This window comes from Triturus cristatus, chromosome 2_1 (genome assembly GCF_964204655.1).
Source record: "Triturus cristatus chromosome 2_1, aTriCri1.1, whole genome shotgun sequence".
NCBI classification, from domain to species: Eukaryota; Metazoa; Chordata; class Amphibia; order Caudata; family Salamandridae; genus Triturus; species Triturus cristatus.
In genome coordinates, this window is record NC_140581.1 from 1123158515 (window position 1) to 1123177993 (window position 19479).

Consider the following 19479-nt stretch of genomic DNA (forward strand, 5'->3'; position numbering starts at 1 on the left):
ATGTACCTTTTTTTCTGACCTTGTAAATTGACTGACTGACAAAGTAGGATGGCGTGTGAATAAATAATCATTACTTAAGTATATATACAAACCGTCTCTTATAGTAAATTGCTTTGTGTGTGAGATTTTTAGCTTCGAAGCTAGAAGATGAAGGTGGGATTTGTTAAAGATTATTTAAAAAGTAACAACATTTTTATAGTCTTCAATGACACAGAAAAAGACACACCTTATTACCCTGCTGTTTATTTTTCTAAAATTGTAATTGTGCTCTCAATGGAAAAAGGAGAAGTTAGTGTTTATTTCCACAAAATGTTTAACTAGTGCTTTATTTCTAAAATGTAACATAGCACAGGCTACCGTGGCTCAGTCAGTCACAGGTCAAGCTAAGCCGGACATCCTTCTGTGGCTTTCGAAGGCAACAGCTTGTTGCAGGGGCTCGCATATTCCATTCCTATTTTGAAAGCTCCTTCTGAAAGTTTGGATGCACATTCATTGAATTAGGTGTTTGCATGTGAAAATGAGAAGTATGAAATAACTCAGCAGACTCCGTCACAGTAAGTACAGCTCACTTTATTCTGCTGATACCGATATCCATAGCCCAGAATGACAGTTACCGCCGGGCGCCTGCAATAGAATCTCACCAACGTTCTAAACGGTGAAATGGGAAAGGACAATGGGCTGGGGGAGGACGGGAAAGACCATAAGGAAGAAATGACATTACAACACATCTCCTTCCTATAAAACATTTGAAGTACAATAAAATATAATGTGAAAAACAACAGTATAGTCAAACTGTGATCTCTCTGCCATAATGGCTACTTGCACTGGTATATAACACATTTCTTCAGAACTGGAAAAAACCCCAACATAATAAGAAAGATACAACCATTATGTCATACTGTAGTCTCTGTGCCATATTGGCTTCTTGCATTGGTTTCTTAAATACCTTCCTCCAGAACTGGAAGTAGATGGTTCATTGACTCGTTGGGCTTGCTCTCCAACGGGGTCACACAAATTGGTGCTGTTATCTCTAACAATTCTGTCCTGACTCCAAATTTGCCCATCCTCAAGACAAACCACGTTTTTGAACACTTTAGTCATTCTTTTCCTTTCAGAAAACTTGGAGCTACCTGAAAGTGTGTGTCTGGGTAGTTTCACCCTTACCCATTCCCCCACTTCCCAGCTAGTCTTCTTCTCTGATACTTTGGAGTTGTACCTATCAATGTAACGCCCTTGATGGCGCTCTATTCTTTCCATTATCTCATCTCTATTGACTGCCCCTACGTCATTTCCCACCAGCCATAAAGGACTTAATCTGGTGCCAGGTTCCCTTCCTTTAAGGGCCTTAAAAGGTGTAACTTTAGTTATTGAATGGGGTGTTATCAAATATGACCAAATCATATTGTCTAATTCGGTCTTTATGTCAACACTTTTCATGGTGTTTAATTGAATGCAATCCTTGATCATTCTGTTCACCCGTTCCACAAGGCCGTTAGCCCTAGGACAATACAGTGCTGAATATTGATGTTTCACAGAAAAGGTGTGCAAAAACTCTTTCATCAACACAGAAGTAAATTGGACACCATTGTCCGTTATCAATACTTTGGGTATTCCTTCCCTCCTGAATACCTCTTGGAGGAACTTGATGACAATACTGGTAACTACACTCTCGACAATTTTGATTTCAACCCATTTAGAGTGATAATCTACTAACGTTAGGATGAATTTACCATTTAACCCCTTGACATCAATGGGCCCAATAATATCCAAGGCCAATTTATTCCAAGGTGCATCTGGGACTTCCACAGCTGAAATCTTCCCCTTTTGTATATGTTTACTTTTATCACTATAAGCACAACTTACACATTGTCTTATATTCCTCTCCACCATGGAATCCATGCCTGGCCACCAGTAGTGTAGTCTGATCTTGTTTTTAGTGAGACTACAACCTAAGTGTCCTTCATGGGCTAACAATACAATTTTCTCACGTAAGTTTTCTGGAGGTACAAGTTTACTCCCTCTATACACATTATCATCCTGTATAAAGAGCTCATCTCTCACATCCCAGTATCCTCTTATACTGTTATCTACTCTTGAGCATCCACTGGGCCACCCTTTAGTTACAAATTCCTTCACACTCCTTAATGCAGGATCACTGCCAACACTCACCTTCCACTCATCTTCCTGAATGCCATCCATTACCCTTGCCACCACAAATTCATCCACCCCATAAAAATCTTCTCCAGTGGCTTGTAGCGGTAATCTAGACAAGAAGTCCGCTGCATGATTGCTGGGTCCTGGAATGTAAACAATTCTAAAGTTATACCCTTCCAACCCTAGAAACCATCTTGAAACTCTAGGCGTGGTCCTTTCAATATTTTTGACAGAAAAAACATTCACCAGGGGCTTGTGGTCCGTTTTTATAACAAATGGGATACCCCATAAGAACACCCTGAAATGTTTAACGGCCCAAAAGCATGCCAATGCCTCCCTTTCTACTACAGAGTAACGTGCTTCCGCCTCAGACAGTGACCTGGAAGCGAAGGCCACAATTCTTTCTACCCCATTAACCACCTGGCTCAAAGTTGCCCCTAACCCTTTGGTACTGGCATCAGTTGTGAGTATTGTGGATTTACATGTATCAAAATGTCCTAGGAAAGGTGCGTTACTGATACCTTCTTTAAGGTCATGGAATGCTTTCTCACAATCCTTGTCCCATGCAAATCTGACATCTTTCTTTAACAATAGTCTTAAAGGATGCGTAATGTCCGCAAAATTTTTTACGAACTTGGAATAATATTCCGACAACCCTAGAAAGGATTTTACTTCATCTTTAGTAGTAGGTGTAGGTGCTGACTTGATCGCATTGATCGAATTGATTTTGCGTTTTATTCCCTCACGCGATATTACATGCCCTAAATAGGTCACTGATTTTACACCAATCTGACATTTTTCTTTTCTCAACGTCAGGCCCGCTCCCTTTAACCTACTTAACACTTTCCTGAAATTCTCATTGTGTTCCTTCTCATCTTTTCCAAAAATTAATAAGTCATCTTGAAAGCACAACACACAGTCTATACCATTGAGAATACCTTGCATCGCTCTCTGGAAAACTGCGGCCGCAGAAGCCAGACCAAAAGGCATCCTTCGAAACCTGAACGCCCCAAGAGGCGTTATAAACGATGTTAAAGGTTTACTATCAGGGTGTAACTCGATCTGGTGGTATGCTGATGACAAATCAATTACTGAGAAGAACTCAGCCTCACCTATTTGACTTAACATCTCATTGATGTTGGGTAAGGGATGTCTGTCAATCCATATGTTGTTATTCAACTCCCTCAAATCGATACATAATCTTATAGCTTTGTTGTCAGCCTTAGAAGTAATAACAATGGGAGCAACCCACTCCGCACTTTCAATGGGTTCAATGACATTCTGTCTGACTAACTTCTCTAATTCTTGTTTGAGGGGTTCCTTAAGCAAAATAGGCACATTCCTACATTTATGTGCTACAGGTTTAGCATTATCCTTTAAAATTATTTTGTGTTGATACTCCTTCAAACATCCTAATTTCTCTGTGAATACTTCAGGGAATTCTTTAATTAATTCAGTGCCACAAACAGATCTATCCACCAGAAGAACAGGAACTTCTGCACTGGGGTCAAGTTTGATACCAAGATCTTTTTGGTGTGCCCACCCTAAAAGGTTCGAACCCTTCTTGGCTACATACACCTTACCTACTGTGCTGCGTCCCTTGAACATGATCCTCATGACAGCCATACCTACTAACGGTATAGGATCTTTGTTATATCCCACAGGAACCACGTCTGGTTCAATGAGCGACACAACTTTCTCATCAAATTTAGATAGAAATGTTTCACTATTAATGAATGTAAAAGGGGAGCATGAATCAGCATAGACTTCTACTTTTTGTCCCTCTAATTCTATTTCACATTTGGGTAAGTCTACATTATTCACACTCATATTCCTTTCCACTTTGACCTGTAATACAAATCTACTATTACTCTCATCTTGCTGACCAATGGTATTTACATTTTTCTCTGTCATGTCTTTACACATACGCGCAAAATGTCCCTTGCGGTTACATTTTCTGCACAATGCCGTTCTTGCCCAACATCCCAAGCTATTTGCTAAATGACCAGTGCTGCCGCACCTAAAGCATCTCAACTTGTTATCCATTGTCAATGTTTTCTTCTGGTGCTCATTAAAATTTTCATACTTCTTCTTACTGTTTACAGCACACACCTGTTTCAGTTCCTCACTTATTCTATTTACATCCTTGTCACTAGAGAAAGACATTTCTTTTATACATACAGCCGTGTGCTCTATGCTCTTAGCAATTTCTATGGCTTTCCTTAAGTCCGGATTCTCAACTAACAATTTTTCCTGTATTTTCTTATTGTTAGTACATCTCACTAACTGGTCTCTTATGAGAGAATCCGTCAACTCATTAAACTCACACGTATTGGCCAATCCTCTCAAGATGGCAATGTAATTGCTCACACTTTCGTTTTTTCCTTGGACTCTTCCATAGAACTTGTGTCTTTCAAGAACTACATTAATTTCGTCCGCAAACTGTAATTCCAACTTCCTTAAGGTGACATTATACACATCTCTTTCCTCCATTTCCTCGTCATCTTCCTCAATATCCGGCAGACTATCAAAAACTTTTCTTCCCTCTGCTCCTAGATTATGAAGCAAAATATGCTGTCTGCGTAGTGCTGAAAACCCACTTGCGCCAATAGCTATTAGATAAGTCTCAAAACCTTTTTTCCAGTTTTTCCATGTCATACTGGGTTCCCCGGCTTCCGAAAGGAATGGAGGTGGTTGGCTCATACTTGCTGCTGCCATATTGCTCACTACACTACCCTAACGTGCTTACTGGAATCTAAAATACTTTTGACAACAGTTGTCTATAATTATTACTCCTTCCACTTGAACAACTGTGAGATCTCCTTTATTTCCACTGTTCCTGTCACTACCCAGCTTCCAAAAGCTCTTCAAAATTTCACGTCACTTCACCTCAGATGAAAGATAAATATTCACAAAATTCACTGCTACTCACTCAGAGGATAGTACTGCCCCCTAGTATAATGTACCCGATACGGTAATGTGGCACAGAACTGCCGTTCTTCTCACTTAGTTCACGATAACCGCTGCGTCAGCCACAACGTTATTCAAAACTTGTACCCACACGGAAAGCGGAGTAAGAAACTTCCACTGCTACACAGGTCAGAGAAGGACTTCCTCAAAACAGCAACCGAGAAACTGACACAGATTACGGATCAAGAGCTGCTGGAACACTATTCTCACAGCCAGCTATGACCCGGATGACTTCTTCGTCGCGCTTCTCCGTAAGGCTGCACAATCGTGAATCTCGATCCCGTCATACTGTGGCAACGCCCCTCAACATGCTGCTTCCTCAGGTTACTCACGACCCGGATGTTTTCCAACACGCTACTCCCCTGGGTTGTGCTAGCGTGTACTGGTTCATGGAAGGAGCGGCGCCCTTCACACTTCACTGCCACCAAAGATTCAGAAGACCTCTCTTTAACTGCACTCCTTGTTCCGATTATCACTAATCTCAAACAGTGCAGATCCGTAGCGTCTCTGGGCCACACACGAAGGGGATATCGATGGTTGCCCTTCCCGCGACTCTCGTCGCCAGTGAAATAACTCAGCAGACTCCGTCACAGTAAGTACAGCTCACTTTATTCTGCTGATACCGATATCCATAGCCCAGAATGACAGTTACCGCCGGGCGCCTGCAATAGAATCTCACCAACGTTCTAAACGGTGAAATGGGAAAGGACAATGGGCTGGGGGAGGACGGGAAAGACCATAAGGAAGAAATGACATTACAACAAAGTACTTGCCTCTCGTAGTTGTCTCACCAGTCCACAGGCCCGCAAAAAGTGCGAAATAAATACTATAATGTTGTTGGGATAAGAAGGGAGTGGATTAAAAATGAGAGGTTGACTATCGGTTGTGAGTCTGATTGTCATTTGTGAGGCTGGATGTCAGATGTGAGAGTGGATGTCAGATTTGAAATTGACTGCCAGCCGTGAATTCCGAGTGAAAGTCTGGGTGAGGCTGAGATAATCAACAGGAGATGAGTGTGAATAGGTGTGAGCATATGTGTGTGTGTGTATGGGTGGAGAAGTGAGTGGAAAAGGGTGTGATAGAACTTTAGCGGAAATGTGAGGAAGGTTGAATGACCCTGGATCAGATATCCAAATACCTTAATTAACCTTTTTAAGTTCCTTCTTGTATTTTTTTTTTCGTTTTTAAGCCCTACAAATAATAGGTTTTACTATTATTGCTCAGTTAACTAAACTGCAAAGGATGGGAAGGCTGAGTCAACATCGCCGGTATTCTCTTTTTGTGACCAAAAAGCCGTTTGGTGTTCTACTTTTTTAATTTTTTCATCCTTGGTGTGCCTGGCTCGTGGTGTTTGATTGCCTTGCCATTGATACATGGCATTATTCTTTTCCATATCTTCATTTGCACCATATATTTTATGTCGTTAAAAACTCCTCTTACCGTATTTGTTGTGCAGGAATCCATCGCATCATCTAAATTACTCTTCTGTGTTGGGTAGACCAGTCACTGCTGTAATCTGTGTGTTAGTTGTGTCAAAGGTTTGAATGTTTGCATAGCTGAGTCAGTTTCTCATCGTTGGAGGTTGGCTGCATTTCTATCTTTGAATGTAGGGGGGCATTTCCATGTGTATTCTCAGTTGGATACACTGTCAATATTGTATTATGATATGGCAATGGGAGGAGAAAACCTGCCTTATGACTAGTGAGGGCAGGTTGCAGGACTCGTGATATGTTTCTCATGTTGTACAGGAACTGTTTGGAATTTGTAGCTTATTTCGTACCTTTAGTAGGTTCTGAAGGCAAAAAAACAACTTTTCGAAACATTAAATTGATAGTATTGGGCTAATTGAATGTATGCTCTTTTTATTTCTCACTTTGATGTGTCGCACCTGATTGCATATACTTTTTTTCAATGGTGAATGGTGTTTCCTTAGGGTGGAGTGACATGTAATCTAAAAATGCACCACTTTTAATTAAAAAAAAATATGGTGTGATATGTAAATGTTCACAGCATTGGGGTGAAGGGGTTTTATGCTGGTATTGAGGAGCACTAAACTGTTCAGGAGGATAAGAGCATACAAAATATTTTAACCCCCTTATTGAGATCTGTACAGTAAAAGACTACTTTTGACTCTATACTGACTAATAAGACATTAGGTGGGACCACAGCCTGATACTGGATTAGTCTAGATTTGAGCTGTGCTAAAAGTTGAGCAACCAGATGCCAGTTTGACTAGTCGGTGGGTGAGGCTAATGGTGGTAGTGCTGCTGGCCATGCAGAAAGTGGGTCATGGTGCTGCTGTCATTTGGTGTGCTGGTCAGCAGATGCAAACAGTTTGGGAGGTGGGAAACCAGAGGCCGGGTCCGGATTGTCAAGTGGGCAGTGCCAATCAAAGTGTGTGGACAATGGTGCAGTCTGGGGTTTTCAAGTTGATGTTACTTGCCTTGAACCTTCTTCACAGCTACTTAATTTGGATTTCCTGGATCAGTGAGTGTGTTATCAGTTGTAATTTCCTCATGAATCCAGCAAGCTTATCTTATTGTGGGGAACACAATTGCACTGCAGAAGCAAAGCATTCACTTGGAAGTGATGTGTTGTTCACTTATAGGCTGATTTTGATCTGGTTTCTGTGTCTGTAGTACGATCTTGTTTGAATTGATGCAGCGACAAAAGTGTGAAGAAGACTGTTGCTGTTTGGGCATATGAGACTCCAATGTTATTGATCTATTTAGCTTTTTCCAGTTAGGGATTTGTGCTCAACGGTGATAACTAAAGACCTGCTTGAGGGGAGTAGCGTGCGCCTTGCACAAGCAAAGATAGATAGCTAGGGGAGTAAAGAAGGGGGACTAGAGAGAGGAGCTGACCGCTGCCCATTGGTTGCGGGCATTATCTGTTCCTGCAGGCCATTGATGTGGTAGAGGCCCAAGCAGGAAGAAATGATCTCTAAATAGTTTGGTTGGATATTTTCTCCCTAGGGCTGTGTGAGACACGACCCTTTAGACATTTTCTGAGGAGTTATAGTCTACAATGCCATATTAGGCTAAATACAAGTGGTGTTCCTGGTTTAGACTTTAAACTTGTTGGTAAGTTTAAGACATGAGTCTTTGGGAGAGTAGTTGGCCTAACTGCTAGGGCGGTTGACCTCGAATCTGAGGAACTGGGTTCGAGTCTCGGCAATGACGCTGAACATCCTGTGACTCTGAGCAAATCACTTAATCTCCCTGTGCCTAACAAAAATGAATATGTCCTCATGTAATGCAACTGGTGCTATGTAAAGCCTCTGATACCCGATTCGGGTCAAGTTCGCGCTATATAAAACTTTGTAAAATAAAAAAATGAGTGAGCTAGTCACCTGTGAACTGGGTAGACTCCTTGGCCTTCCTGTTTATGTTCAATGAGCCACTGGTCTCAAACACCTTCCACCATCCTCTGATTCTTCTGCTAACATACACTGGAAGACTCATAACCTGTTTTTAGCCCTGAAAACTTGAAAATTCTGCTCATGTGGTAGTCATTTATCGATTACTTTGACCGTCTTAGCTGGCGTTCCTTAGTCATCGCTTGCCCTGATCGGGACAGTTTTTCAATCTATAGCCTGTCACATTTAAAACAAATAGAAGATTTGACATTTCACCGGTGCCAAAATAACTTTAATGTCTCCCAATACACGCCAGAATACAGTTTAAAATTTGCTGTCTCACGCACAAGGATGTACATTTAGTGACCTCACCTTATCAGCAACAAGTGTTTTATTTATTTGCTCGTTCCTTTGTTTCCCTTTTTGCTAGGCAGTCCGGTTGCATTTTGTCGTTGTAGAGAAACCCAGTAGTACTTTACATCTGAAAGTTAATATTAAAATATGTAAACCACACTAACGCCTTTCTGGTCCAGCAACGCTATAGAACAATGGAGAATAAATTAATAAAAATGCCTGAAATTTGTCTGTGGGCCTGCTATTGTGCCGGATTCCTCCATCAGCTTTGTGTTTTGGAATCTGGGGCAGACAATTTTCAGTCTGGCAGATAATATTTAACATATGGAGTATATAAAGTGCACTGCTCTTGGGACGCTAAATCTCCACTGTTGCACTGTGGGATATTACATTATAAATGTAAGTAATATAAATAAGTAAAGGATAAGTGTTAATTAAGAAATAGAGGAGCAGTAACTTAATTAAACATGACGTAATCACCCCATATATATAGTGGTGGTGATATCGTGTCCCGGGGTGTGGTGGCAACTGATATATTGATATACTGGCAATTTTTATATTTTCTCATTTTACAGAGCCCAAGTGATTGTTTTAGTGTGGATGTTGTTCAAGGAGGTTGACGTTGTAGATATTTGCAAGTCTACTTGTGTCTGAGTTACAGTGTCAACCTTGGGGCATTTATCTTGGAGTGTCTGTATAGTTTGGGGGTAATCTGGGTTGCCTTAAGTGGAAGATGATGTGCGTGGTCATGATATCCACCTAGCTAGAGAAGGGCACTAGTTAAGTTGAGCCCAGTGTCTTGGCATGTTGTGGAAAAGACCATGATTCATTAGAGATGGGCTCTTAGATGAAGGACTTTGGTCTTGAGATGTTTCATTCAAACCAGCTTTGTATGAATTTTAGAGTTCAAGATTTTCATCCCAAAAAGACTCCTCTCTAAGCTTATCTTAGTGTCATCCAAGTATGGTTGGAAAGTGAGACTGACTTGTCAAAGAAGGGTCAAGAGAAGAAGCCTGTTGCTACTGTACAATGGTTTGAAAGGGGCTAGCCTTATGAGTCACCAGAAGTGAATGTTACTGTTCAGGAGAATTGTAGTAGCTCCCATTCATTGTTCTAGATTTCCCAGGTAGGAACCTAGGGGGAGAGATTATCAGGTCGTTACATGGCAGAAGGAGCTTTGTTCATAACCAATGAGGTATGAGAGTAGGTTTGTTTTAGCGACCAGGTGTTTTTATTTTTTGGGCATACCTGAAGTGTTCAGCATTTGGCTAAGTTCTTTTTGAGCAATGTAGGTATCTAAAATCTAGGCAGCAACTATCAAAACGAGCATTTGCTATGCAATAGGTCTCGCATTTACGCGAGTTTAAGCTATTGGCATTGTAAATGACAATGCCTTTTATTTATGTTTTTTAAACAAAAATAAAAGGCATTTTTATTTGCAATGTCAAAAGCTCAAACCTGCGTGAAAGCGAGACCTATTGCATTGCAAATGCTTGTTTCTTCCTGTCATTACCATGGAATATGGTCACTCTTGATCTCCGCTCTACAGAATCAATCACCATTTTCAAAAAAAGATTGAAGACATGGCTGTTTGTTTAAAATGAGTGGTCTTTTCCATGAGCTGAGCACCTGGACACTCCTAGGAGTAGCTGCTCACTCTATAAATACTGCTTCATCCATTCATGTAATGGAGTGCTTTGTCATAAGAGGTAGTTGGCTTGACACATACTTTTTGCAGTGGGCCAAATTGGCGGTGCATTTTCTATTTCTTTTGCTTTGTAACAAATTCTGCATTACAATGTATCCATGCCCTTTGCACTTTTTTAGTCTCATTTGTTATTCTCTTGATGGATTTTGTAAATACTGGCACTTCTTTCCTTTGTACATTTTTGCAAGGTTCCTTTGAATGTAATTTGTTATATTTTATAGATTGTTCTTATTTTTTACACACGAGTTAATAAATACATTTCTACATTCCTTTTTGTTAGAACGAAGAAACTGTATTTAGTGTGCAGCAGCAGTTTGTATAGCTATTTGTAATCTTTGTGCATTATCCAAAAACTATTGATGTCAATGTCACTGCAGTTACTGAGTGCAGAGTTTATCTGCTCACAAGTTGGAGTAAACAAGCAAATGTCTGACAGCCTTTTGTAATTGGCAACATTCATGTAGGTGCCTAGGACTAAAAAGAGGAAAGCTGACAGATAAAAAATAAATATATATATTAGAATAAACTGGAACATGTTCAAAGCAATATGTAGATCGGTTGCACCAGCCAAGGAATTAAGGGCCTGATTTAGATCTCGGGGGATGGGTTAGTTAGTCATAACGGTGATGGATATCCCGTCCCCCGAAATATAAATCCCATTATATCCTACAGGATTTATATTTCTGCGGACAGGATATCCGTCATAATTGAGACAGAGTAATCTGTCCGCTGAGATCTAAATTGTGCCCAAAGTTTGCTCCCTAAACAAATCACATGACGAGAATTGTCAAAAATGAGCTTGTAATTGGTTGAGAGGGCAATGGTTTTAAATTATATTCTAACAAGTGAGGGTGGGAGGAGGGGATATAGCTGATGTGAAGCAGATCTGGTGTGGAAAATATCAGATCAAATCTTCGGTGTGGGAGGCAACCTGGAGGCTTGTGTGACACGCTTGACTGGACGAATGACAATTATTTCCGCATCATAAAATTATTAAAATTGAATTTCATAACAAAATCTACAGCATTGCAATCATTTCTAGTCTCAGTATAAAATACAATACATTAAGGCCATTTAAAATCAGTCTGTGGATCATTTATCATACCTGACGTATTAAAAAATTAGCTAAATGATCCAATTCCTATTACCATAATAATAAAACAAACTTCCATTACTATCTTTTTCAATCCTGATATAAGGTTCGCTAATGCAATTAACCCCTTGCGTGCTTATGACGAGACCAGGCCGTCATGAGTCACAGTTGAGCTGTGCTCATGATGGCCTGGTCTCGTCCTAACGCCGCCGGTCCACCCACACGCGGTTAATTCCCCGCCTGTGCGGGAGAATTAATGAGTGGGCGGGGGTCGTGACGAAACCAGGCCGTCATGAGCTCAGCTCCACCATGACTCATGACGGCCTGCTCTCGTGCTCACCCCCCGACCCACCCCCGCACCGTGGGGGAATTAGCCCCGCAGGGAAGGGGTTAAAGAACCCATCATATTGATTACTTTTTTAACTCCTACTACATCTTCTTACTTATACAAAAAAGAGGGTCTTAGAATTCCAGAACTCATAATCACTATTCAGTCAATGAAACAGAGGTTTGTTTGTCCTTTTTCATTATTATCCGTTCATAAAGTATCAGAAATTTCATCCCCTTACAGTTCAGCTAGGGATCTGTTGGGTCCAGACCTTTAATTATTGCAGCTCTACAAGACCGGATCCCTCTAACATTAAAAGCCTTTTTCAATAACCACACCCGAGTTGTTTTTAAAAAGGGACATAAGCAGATAAGATGAATGAAATCTTGCTTCGCTGCACCACATAGGTTGCATATCCTGGAACCATTGTACTTCCATATAGGCTGATCGCTAAACTTCGTAAAAACGCAAACCTGATGGCCATTAATTTCCGTTTCAAGTAGTATGGTTATGTTGTATAGGACCATCCAGGCATGAGACTGCTTCGCAAATTTATTTTTGTCCTCTTGTAATCAATGTAATTTTGCCATTTTGTTTGTCACCCTGCGGAAAACAGAAAAGGAGGGAGACTGTGCCCAGAGATCTTTTGTCTTTGTTTCCTCCAGGGCTATTTTAAAAAATTTGCCATAACTTGAATGCAGATCTTCTTCCTGGGCCTGCCACAAGGCATCATGTAAGTCATTCGCTCGACTTAGACAGATTTTATACCATCTTTTAATAGTAGCATAGCTTCTCCCAAACTCTTGTTGATTAAGACCACATTCCAGTCTCACCTGAGCTGGGGATGCATTCTGAGGTAAATTAAAAACGTTTTTATACGCTTTCGCTTGTAGCTTGTCCAACAGTTTTGCGTCTGTACCATTTAGGACGATGCTTGCATAAGCTACTGTTGTCAGAAATTTGGCACCTATTACAGCGAGCAGCGGCTTTAAAGATGGACCCCTTAACTTTTTTGCAAAGGTACAGAAGGCATAGATTAGGCCATTTCCTTTTGTTTTAAGATAGTGTTTATGAGTTTGGAAGTTTAATCGATCAGCTATGTACAGCCCTAGATATTTATAGTTATTGACTACCCCTAACGGTATTTCTCCCAGCCTGATCGGGAATTGACATCCTGCCTGCTTCGCAATAGTCATGATCTTTGTTTTTTGATGTTAATTTCCAGGGCATTGTCCCTTGCAAACGTTGATCGCTCGTTTAACATTCTTTGTAAGCCGACTCTTGTTAGACTATATCATCGGCATCGGAGAGCTGTGTTATCGGTAATGGGCCCAAGCGTGGTGGATGAGAATTTGCCTCGTTTAATCTTTTTGAGAGGTCCGCCATAAAGAGATTACATAGATGAGGTGCTAATTAATACACATCCTTGCTTTAGACCTATCTCAGTGTGGATTGCCCTTGATAATCTTGTGCCATCGACTATATTTTTTCGGATCCAAGTTCCGGTGTACAGTTGTATTATGGCACGCAGTATTGATTCCGGGAGGCCCAGATTCTTTAATTTACTCCACAGCAGTCCTCGCTCTATGCTGTCAAACACTGCTTTAAAATCAATAAAACAAAGCTGTAACTTTATATGCAAACATTTGTACCTTTTTGCTATCATGGTCAGTGCAAATACATTTGTTGTCGTTCCAAACCCTTTACGAAATCCTGTTTGGTTCAAAAGAATCAACTTGTTTTTAGTAGACCATACCACCAGGTTCTCCAGGATTAATGATGGATAGTATTTGGCTTCCACATCCATTAGGGCTATGAGCCTATAGTTTCCAGGTCCGATCTATCACCACCCTTAAATATCGGGTTGATTGTTGACCTTTTCCAACTCATGGGCAAACTATTCGATATTTCTACCTCAGTATATAGCCCTGACAACGGGGTCGCCTAGTAGTCAGGGTCACTCACAAAAATGGCCTGAGGTGTACCATTTGGCCCTGGGCCCTGTCCCTCCAAACTGATTTAATTGCTCTTAATACCTTTTCAACTATATAGCGTTGGCTAGCCAGAGTTGTTTGGCAATCCAGGATTTTAGTCGGTTTTCCGATTGTTTCCGGTGGCTTTGATTCTGAGTCAATGTGACTGTTATTATTAACGAAGCCTGTAACTTTTTAAAATATTTTACTCAAGTGAATCACCTAGGCCGCATTGTTTATGATTTGCGCTGATCCAGTTAACCCATTTAATATTTTCCAAAAAGCTTGGTTATTTGTTGGTTTTGCACAAAAAAGAATCTTTGTCCAAAACTGTTCCTGGTTCGTTTTTTGATCCTTCCAAATTTGTTTTTGTATACTTTTTTGAGACTTTTTGTATGATCCCGGATACAGGCATCATTAGTAAGCCTATTCTTTCCGACTGCATTTCTGATTTCTTTTCCTAATATTAATGCTTTATTTTAAAGACTCAAGTTATCCTTATTACCCTCAACAAACTCCTCATGTGGCACCACTATCTGTGATAATCGGTTTCTCTCAACAATTATCTTTTCAAGCCACAAACTTCAAAGAAATAAAGAGCTGACAAAGCCTGTAGGTACCAGCCATTTGTTTTGTCATTGCTTCTTTTGTTTTGTAATACTATGTGCTTATTGGAGAGAGAGAGAGAGTCTGACCTGGATAACACATTGTTGGGGGAGATCTAGTTAAATGTATAGTTCTAAAACAGGTGCTATAAGATTTCTCTGCATTTGGGTGAAATCAATAAACGATCTAAAATTATGCTAATACTACAGGTTTGCAAGAGGACACTGCAATTTGAAATTTCTGCAGAACAAAGCTCCAATATGCTGTTTAATCTTGCTGGAATCATTGTGAAAGTAGTCTTACACTGCTTCTATGGCGTAGCCCGACTATAGTGATGTGCCATGGTCTCACTGTCTCTTTGATTCATAGACTATACACCGGAGGGATGCTTGTCATGTGACTGGGGCAGTGACTTTAAAAATGGCGTCTGCTTTCCACGGTGTAAGGAACTGTACTACCTTAGTAGAGATGTAAGTACCGTATCTCAAAACAATGGGGGTATTAACCGTATTGAATACGTTTTAACATAAGCATGTGAGAGTGTGCAAAGTTATTTTAGTGCAAAGTTCATGGTTTGTGGAGTTGTCTTTTTAACTCATGTTTACAACATGGCGTAGTAGGTTTCACTCACAAACTGGCACGATTTCGTTAGAAGTGCCAGGTGGCACTGAAAACGAATCTCAACTTTAAACGCGTTTTCCTCATAACTTTATAACTATATGAATGTTGGTGATGTTTTCGCTGAACATCATGAGATTTATAGTACAAGTTGGCCAGTTTGTTACTCAACTACTTTCTGTGGCTAAATTTGTTTCTAATATCTCTTTTGCTAACTTTGTTAGCTCTGGTAGATTGGTGGCCGACCATTTTATGCGTTTCAGATTAGTTGCTGTCAAGTTGCCTACCTCTGTGGGTGCCGCCCGGTGCTTGGCATCATTTATTCTTATTTCAAGATGCTGATACGAGTGATCACTTTGTGTTGTGTATTTGATAGTATATTTCCTCACTTGGTTCAATAATGGTAAAGTCAGAATTGTACAGTCTATTATTGACAGTGATTTTGTACCTTGGTAAGTCCAACGTGGGGAAGTGTCATCTTCAGTTCTTCCATTTAGTATTCTCAGTCCTAGATGTTCCAAGGCCAAAACAATTTTTTGTCCAATTAAATCCCTTCGTCTTACCATTGAGGGCATTTGTAAAGGTACTGACCAGAACACATTTTGCGTGTGTGACTCAAGAAAAAGCTCAATAAATGTGGACAGTAGATTTGAAGATGTGTCGAGAGAGGGATACTCTGCCCAAATACTCAAGTCACAAAGTGCCACTGTTTAAGACAAGGATGTCCATCTGTTGACAGATTACAAATTATCCAGGTGTTCTGTACACCAAGATGAAAGTAAAGGATGGAGCAGGGTGAAGACCACCGAGCTTAATCCAGGATTTCTGAGTACCATGTGGCAGAAGCAAATATTTGAAGGAGAACAATTCTCGAACTTCAGCCGCTGAAATAGAGCAGAATGGTAGGAGGAGGGTCTGGTTGAGACCAATTTACATAAACAAGGAAGTGATGGAAGGGGCGATGGTATTTAATTGGTAAAATGAGTAGGCGCCCCCCCCCCGCCTAGGGGAGGGGCGCCCTTAGTCGCGCCACGGAGCCTAGCCTCCTCTTCCGGGGGCTGGTAGAAGGAAGGAAATCATTGGGGGCGTCTCATGTACGCAGCTGAGTGGCTTGGCGGAGTTGGCCAAATTCTAATTCTAGTATAAGGCCAAGCGGAAGTTCAAATGTAATGTCATGCCTAATTGACTTTCTGCCTTTTTTTGACATGTTAATGTCGCTAAAATCTGATGTTGTGAATTATATATCCAAAGAGAATACTTTTACTCTTGTAATGGTTTGTGGTGAGTCACCTGATTTGATTTGAATAAAAGTCTACGCCTTGGACAATATAACCTTGTTCCTAAAGTTCTTGGGCCTGGCGGGGGCAGAAAAAGGGGTCAGAAGTGGGGGAGGAGGGAGTGTTACGTTGCAGACGGCGGTTAGCTTTCCCATTTTTTTGCACAATTTCCCGCTTTAAAGCGTGATGCCTATTTATATTGCATTGCCAGAGGTGCAGCTCATTCTCTTTCTGTCACACACACAACACACCGTGGCGTACCTGTATCTATGAGGGCTGGCAATTGAGAGTGTATATACTAATCTAAGCATATGTGCGCCTTGATTTTGAGGAAGGCTATACAGCAGACCAAAACAAATATAACGGTGCTTTTAATGTTTTTGAAGCACATGCTCGAAGGCACCTAAACACACTGCGGGAATCGTAGGCAGATCACAAAACGCAGGACAGCACTCAAAATAAAACATTGCTCGCGAAAAAGATTAAAAAGAACAAAAATTGAATGAATTTGTGATTGGCAAATATGTCATGTAGTTAAGCCATTAACAGAAAGAAGAAAATAAGTGTGTGTTTGTGTCTGTGTGTGTGTGTCTGAGTGTTTTTGTGTTTGTGTGTTTGTGTCTGTGGGTGTTTGTGGGTGTGTGTGTTTGTGTGTGTTTGTGTCTGTGTGTGTGGATATGTGTTTGTGTGTGTGTGTTGGTGTGTGTTTGTGTATGTCTGTGTGTTTGTGTGTGTGTGTTACAGTGTGTGTGTATTTGTGTCTGTGTGTGTGTGTCTGAGTGGGTGCGTGTGTCTGTGTGTGTGCATGTGTGTGTTTGTGTGTGTGTGTTTGTGTGTGTTTGTTTGTGTGTTGGTGTGTGTTTGTGTATCTCTGTGTGTTTGTGTGTGTGTGTTACAGTGTGTGTGTAAATGTGTCTGTGTGTGTGTCTGTGTGTGTGTGTTTGTGTGTGTGTTTTTGTGTGTGTGTGTGTCTGTGTGTTTGTGTGTGTGGTGGTGTGTGTTTGTGTATGTCTGTGTGTTTGTGTGTGTGAAAGAGTGTGTGTGTCTCTGTGTGTGTGGGTATGTGTGTCTGAGGGTATGTTTGTCTGTGTGTGTGCGCGTGTCTGTGTGTTTATGTGGGTGTGTGTGTTTAAGTGATTTCAGATAGAAGTTGTTTATTTAAAACCATTTTGCTCGGCAGCACTTAGCAAGTGTCACGGAATTGCATCAGCAGTTTATGGCAGCAGCATTGGAAAGTGACCTTACTTGATTCGTGCTTTTTCTTTACTTGCAGTGCTACTTTCACTCGTGTTTGGTGCACTGTAGAAGCAATGCATATTTTTCTAGAATGTCTATTTCTTTTTTTCATAGCAATATACTCCTTTTTGGAGTCTTTTGTTAAACTTTTTCTTCCAGTGAAGATGAAATCTGTCCATGGTGAGATTGTCCTGATCACCGGAGCAGGTCATGGGATTGGCCAGCTCACCGCCCTCGAGTTTGCCAAACTTAACAGCACACTGATCCTGTGGGATATCAGTAAGGTAAGATACCGTGCTTTCCCATAAAATGCATTAATATTCCTTATTGAGGGAAGGGCACCTATATTTTGGAAGAACTTCACGCTGCACGTCTGCCATTTCCAAGCGCTGACAGGCGTTTCTATTGCCCAAACGAACGGTGCCCTCGAACAGATGAGACTGAGCTGGCCACGGTTCAAACTTGTGACACATAGGTCACCACATACTTAAGAGGCAGCCCCCTAGCCCACTAAGCTACCTTCCTTCTGTAATATATTCAAATGGTGCTGACTCACGTCTGGACGCAGCAGAGTGAGTCTCAAAAAGAATCTACAACCCCACAGACACCTGAAGATAGTGAAAGGGACGCGTTTGCTCAGAGGGCAGTATAATTGTATTTTCATTGCTTACTTATCTTAACAGGGTGGTGGAGGTGAAAGCATATGGCAGGTGGTTTTACTGGTTGCCTGCACGTCTGCAGTTTATCAGACTACTCACAATTCCACTCCCTTGGTTTGGTCCAGAAAAACATGTGCCTTTCCCATGCCACATGAGACCAGATAATTGGCCGTTTACTGTGTGCATGCTTGAGGGACACTGCCACCCTACTGTTCTCCAGTGAAGCCATTGTCTTGTGGCCACTATTGCACTTTATTAAAACCCACTGGCAGCATGTTCTCCACCACAGTAATGTTCCAATGGATACAAAGCCGCCATCTCACTCTCTGCTAGATTTAGCACAGCCTACCCAAGTCTGAGGATGTTCTGTTATCACCCGACTCTACAACAGACCTAGCTGCAGTCACAAAATACCCAGTAATCCTACGTAGAAAGTGAAAATCGCACCAGGCGAATGGGGAAGATGTTGCTGATTGCTGTATTCATGGTGGCTGTCGCCATCTATGGTAGGGCCCTCGGATTATATTTGGTAGGACTCCCCTCGCCCATTTGACATAGGTACTTTGCAGGATGTCTTAATTATTTCACTGTATTAGTTCACCCTCTAGCTTTTATCTCCCTCGAGCCCTTAATCTCCTGTGTGAACAACCCTCTCCAACACCTGGTGTGCGCCTCTGCCTTTCTTCAGCCTGTCTTTGCACACATCACAGTGTTCCCATGGAGCCCACATCATGAGTGAATCTATCAGCAACTCCTTGCTTTGGTTTCTTGACTTGCAGTCTTGCTCGCCCTTTATACATTGTGGGCTTAAAATTCATCACTGTCACAATAGTTCCTCTGATGGTACAAAAGGTTTAGTGTAAGGTCCAACAAATCTTTTGTTTTTTTAAAACAAATTGCCAGACTGGTAGTTTGTTTCTGAAAATTAAATGACTAATGACCACCACACTCATGGAGTTTTTCCCCTTAGGTCTGTGAGTCATTATTTTACATTTTCTGTTCATCACCACCAGGTTTCCCTGGTGGTGACAGGCAGAAATAAAGGACATCAGAGTCAGACCATATGATATCAGACCATATGCCCTGAATAGGGCGGGCAGTCTGATGGAATGTATGACGATACTACGCGATCATGTTGATCACGG

General features: G+C 41.2%; 1 protein-coding gene across 1 annotated transcript in view; it reads left to right on the forward strand.

Annotated features, from left to right (window-relative positions):
• Positions 1 to 17630: 17630 nt before the first annotated feature.
• LOC146866455 (estradiol 17-beta-dehydrogenase 11-like) overlaps positions 17631 to 19479 on the forward strand; it is a 375182-nt gene continuing 373333 nt past the window's right edge. The window contains exon 1 of the mRNA XM_085636531.1: positions 17631 to 17959. Within this exon, the coding sequence (XP_085492657.1) occupies positions 17750 to 17959 (210 nt within the window). The 5' untranslated portion in view covers positions 17631 to 17749. The remainder of the gene's footprint in view (positions 17960 to 19479) is intronic.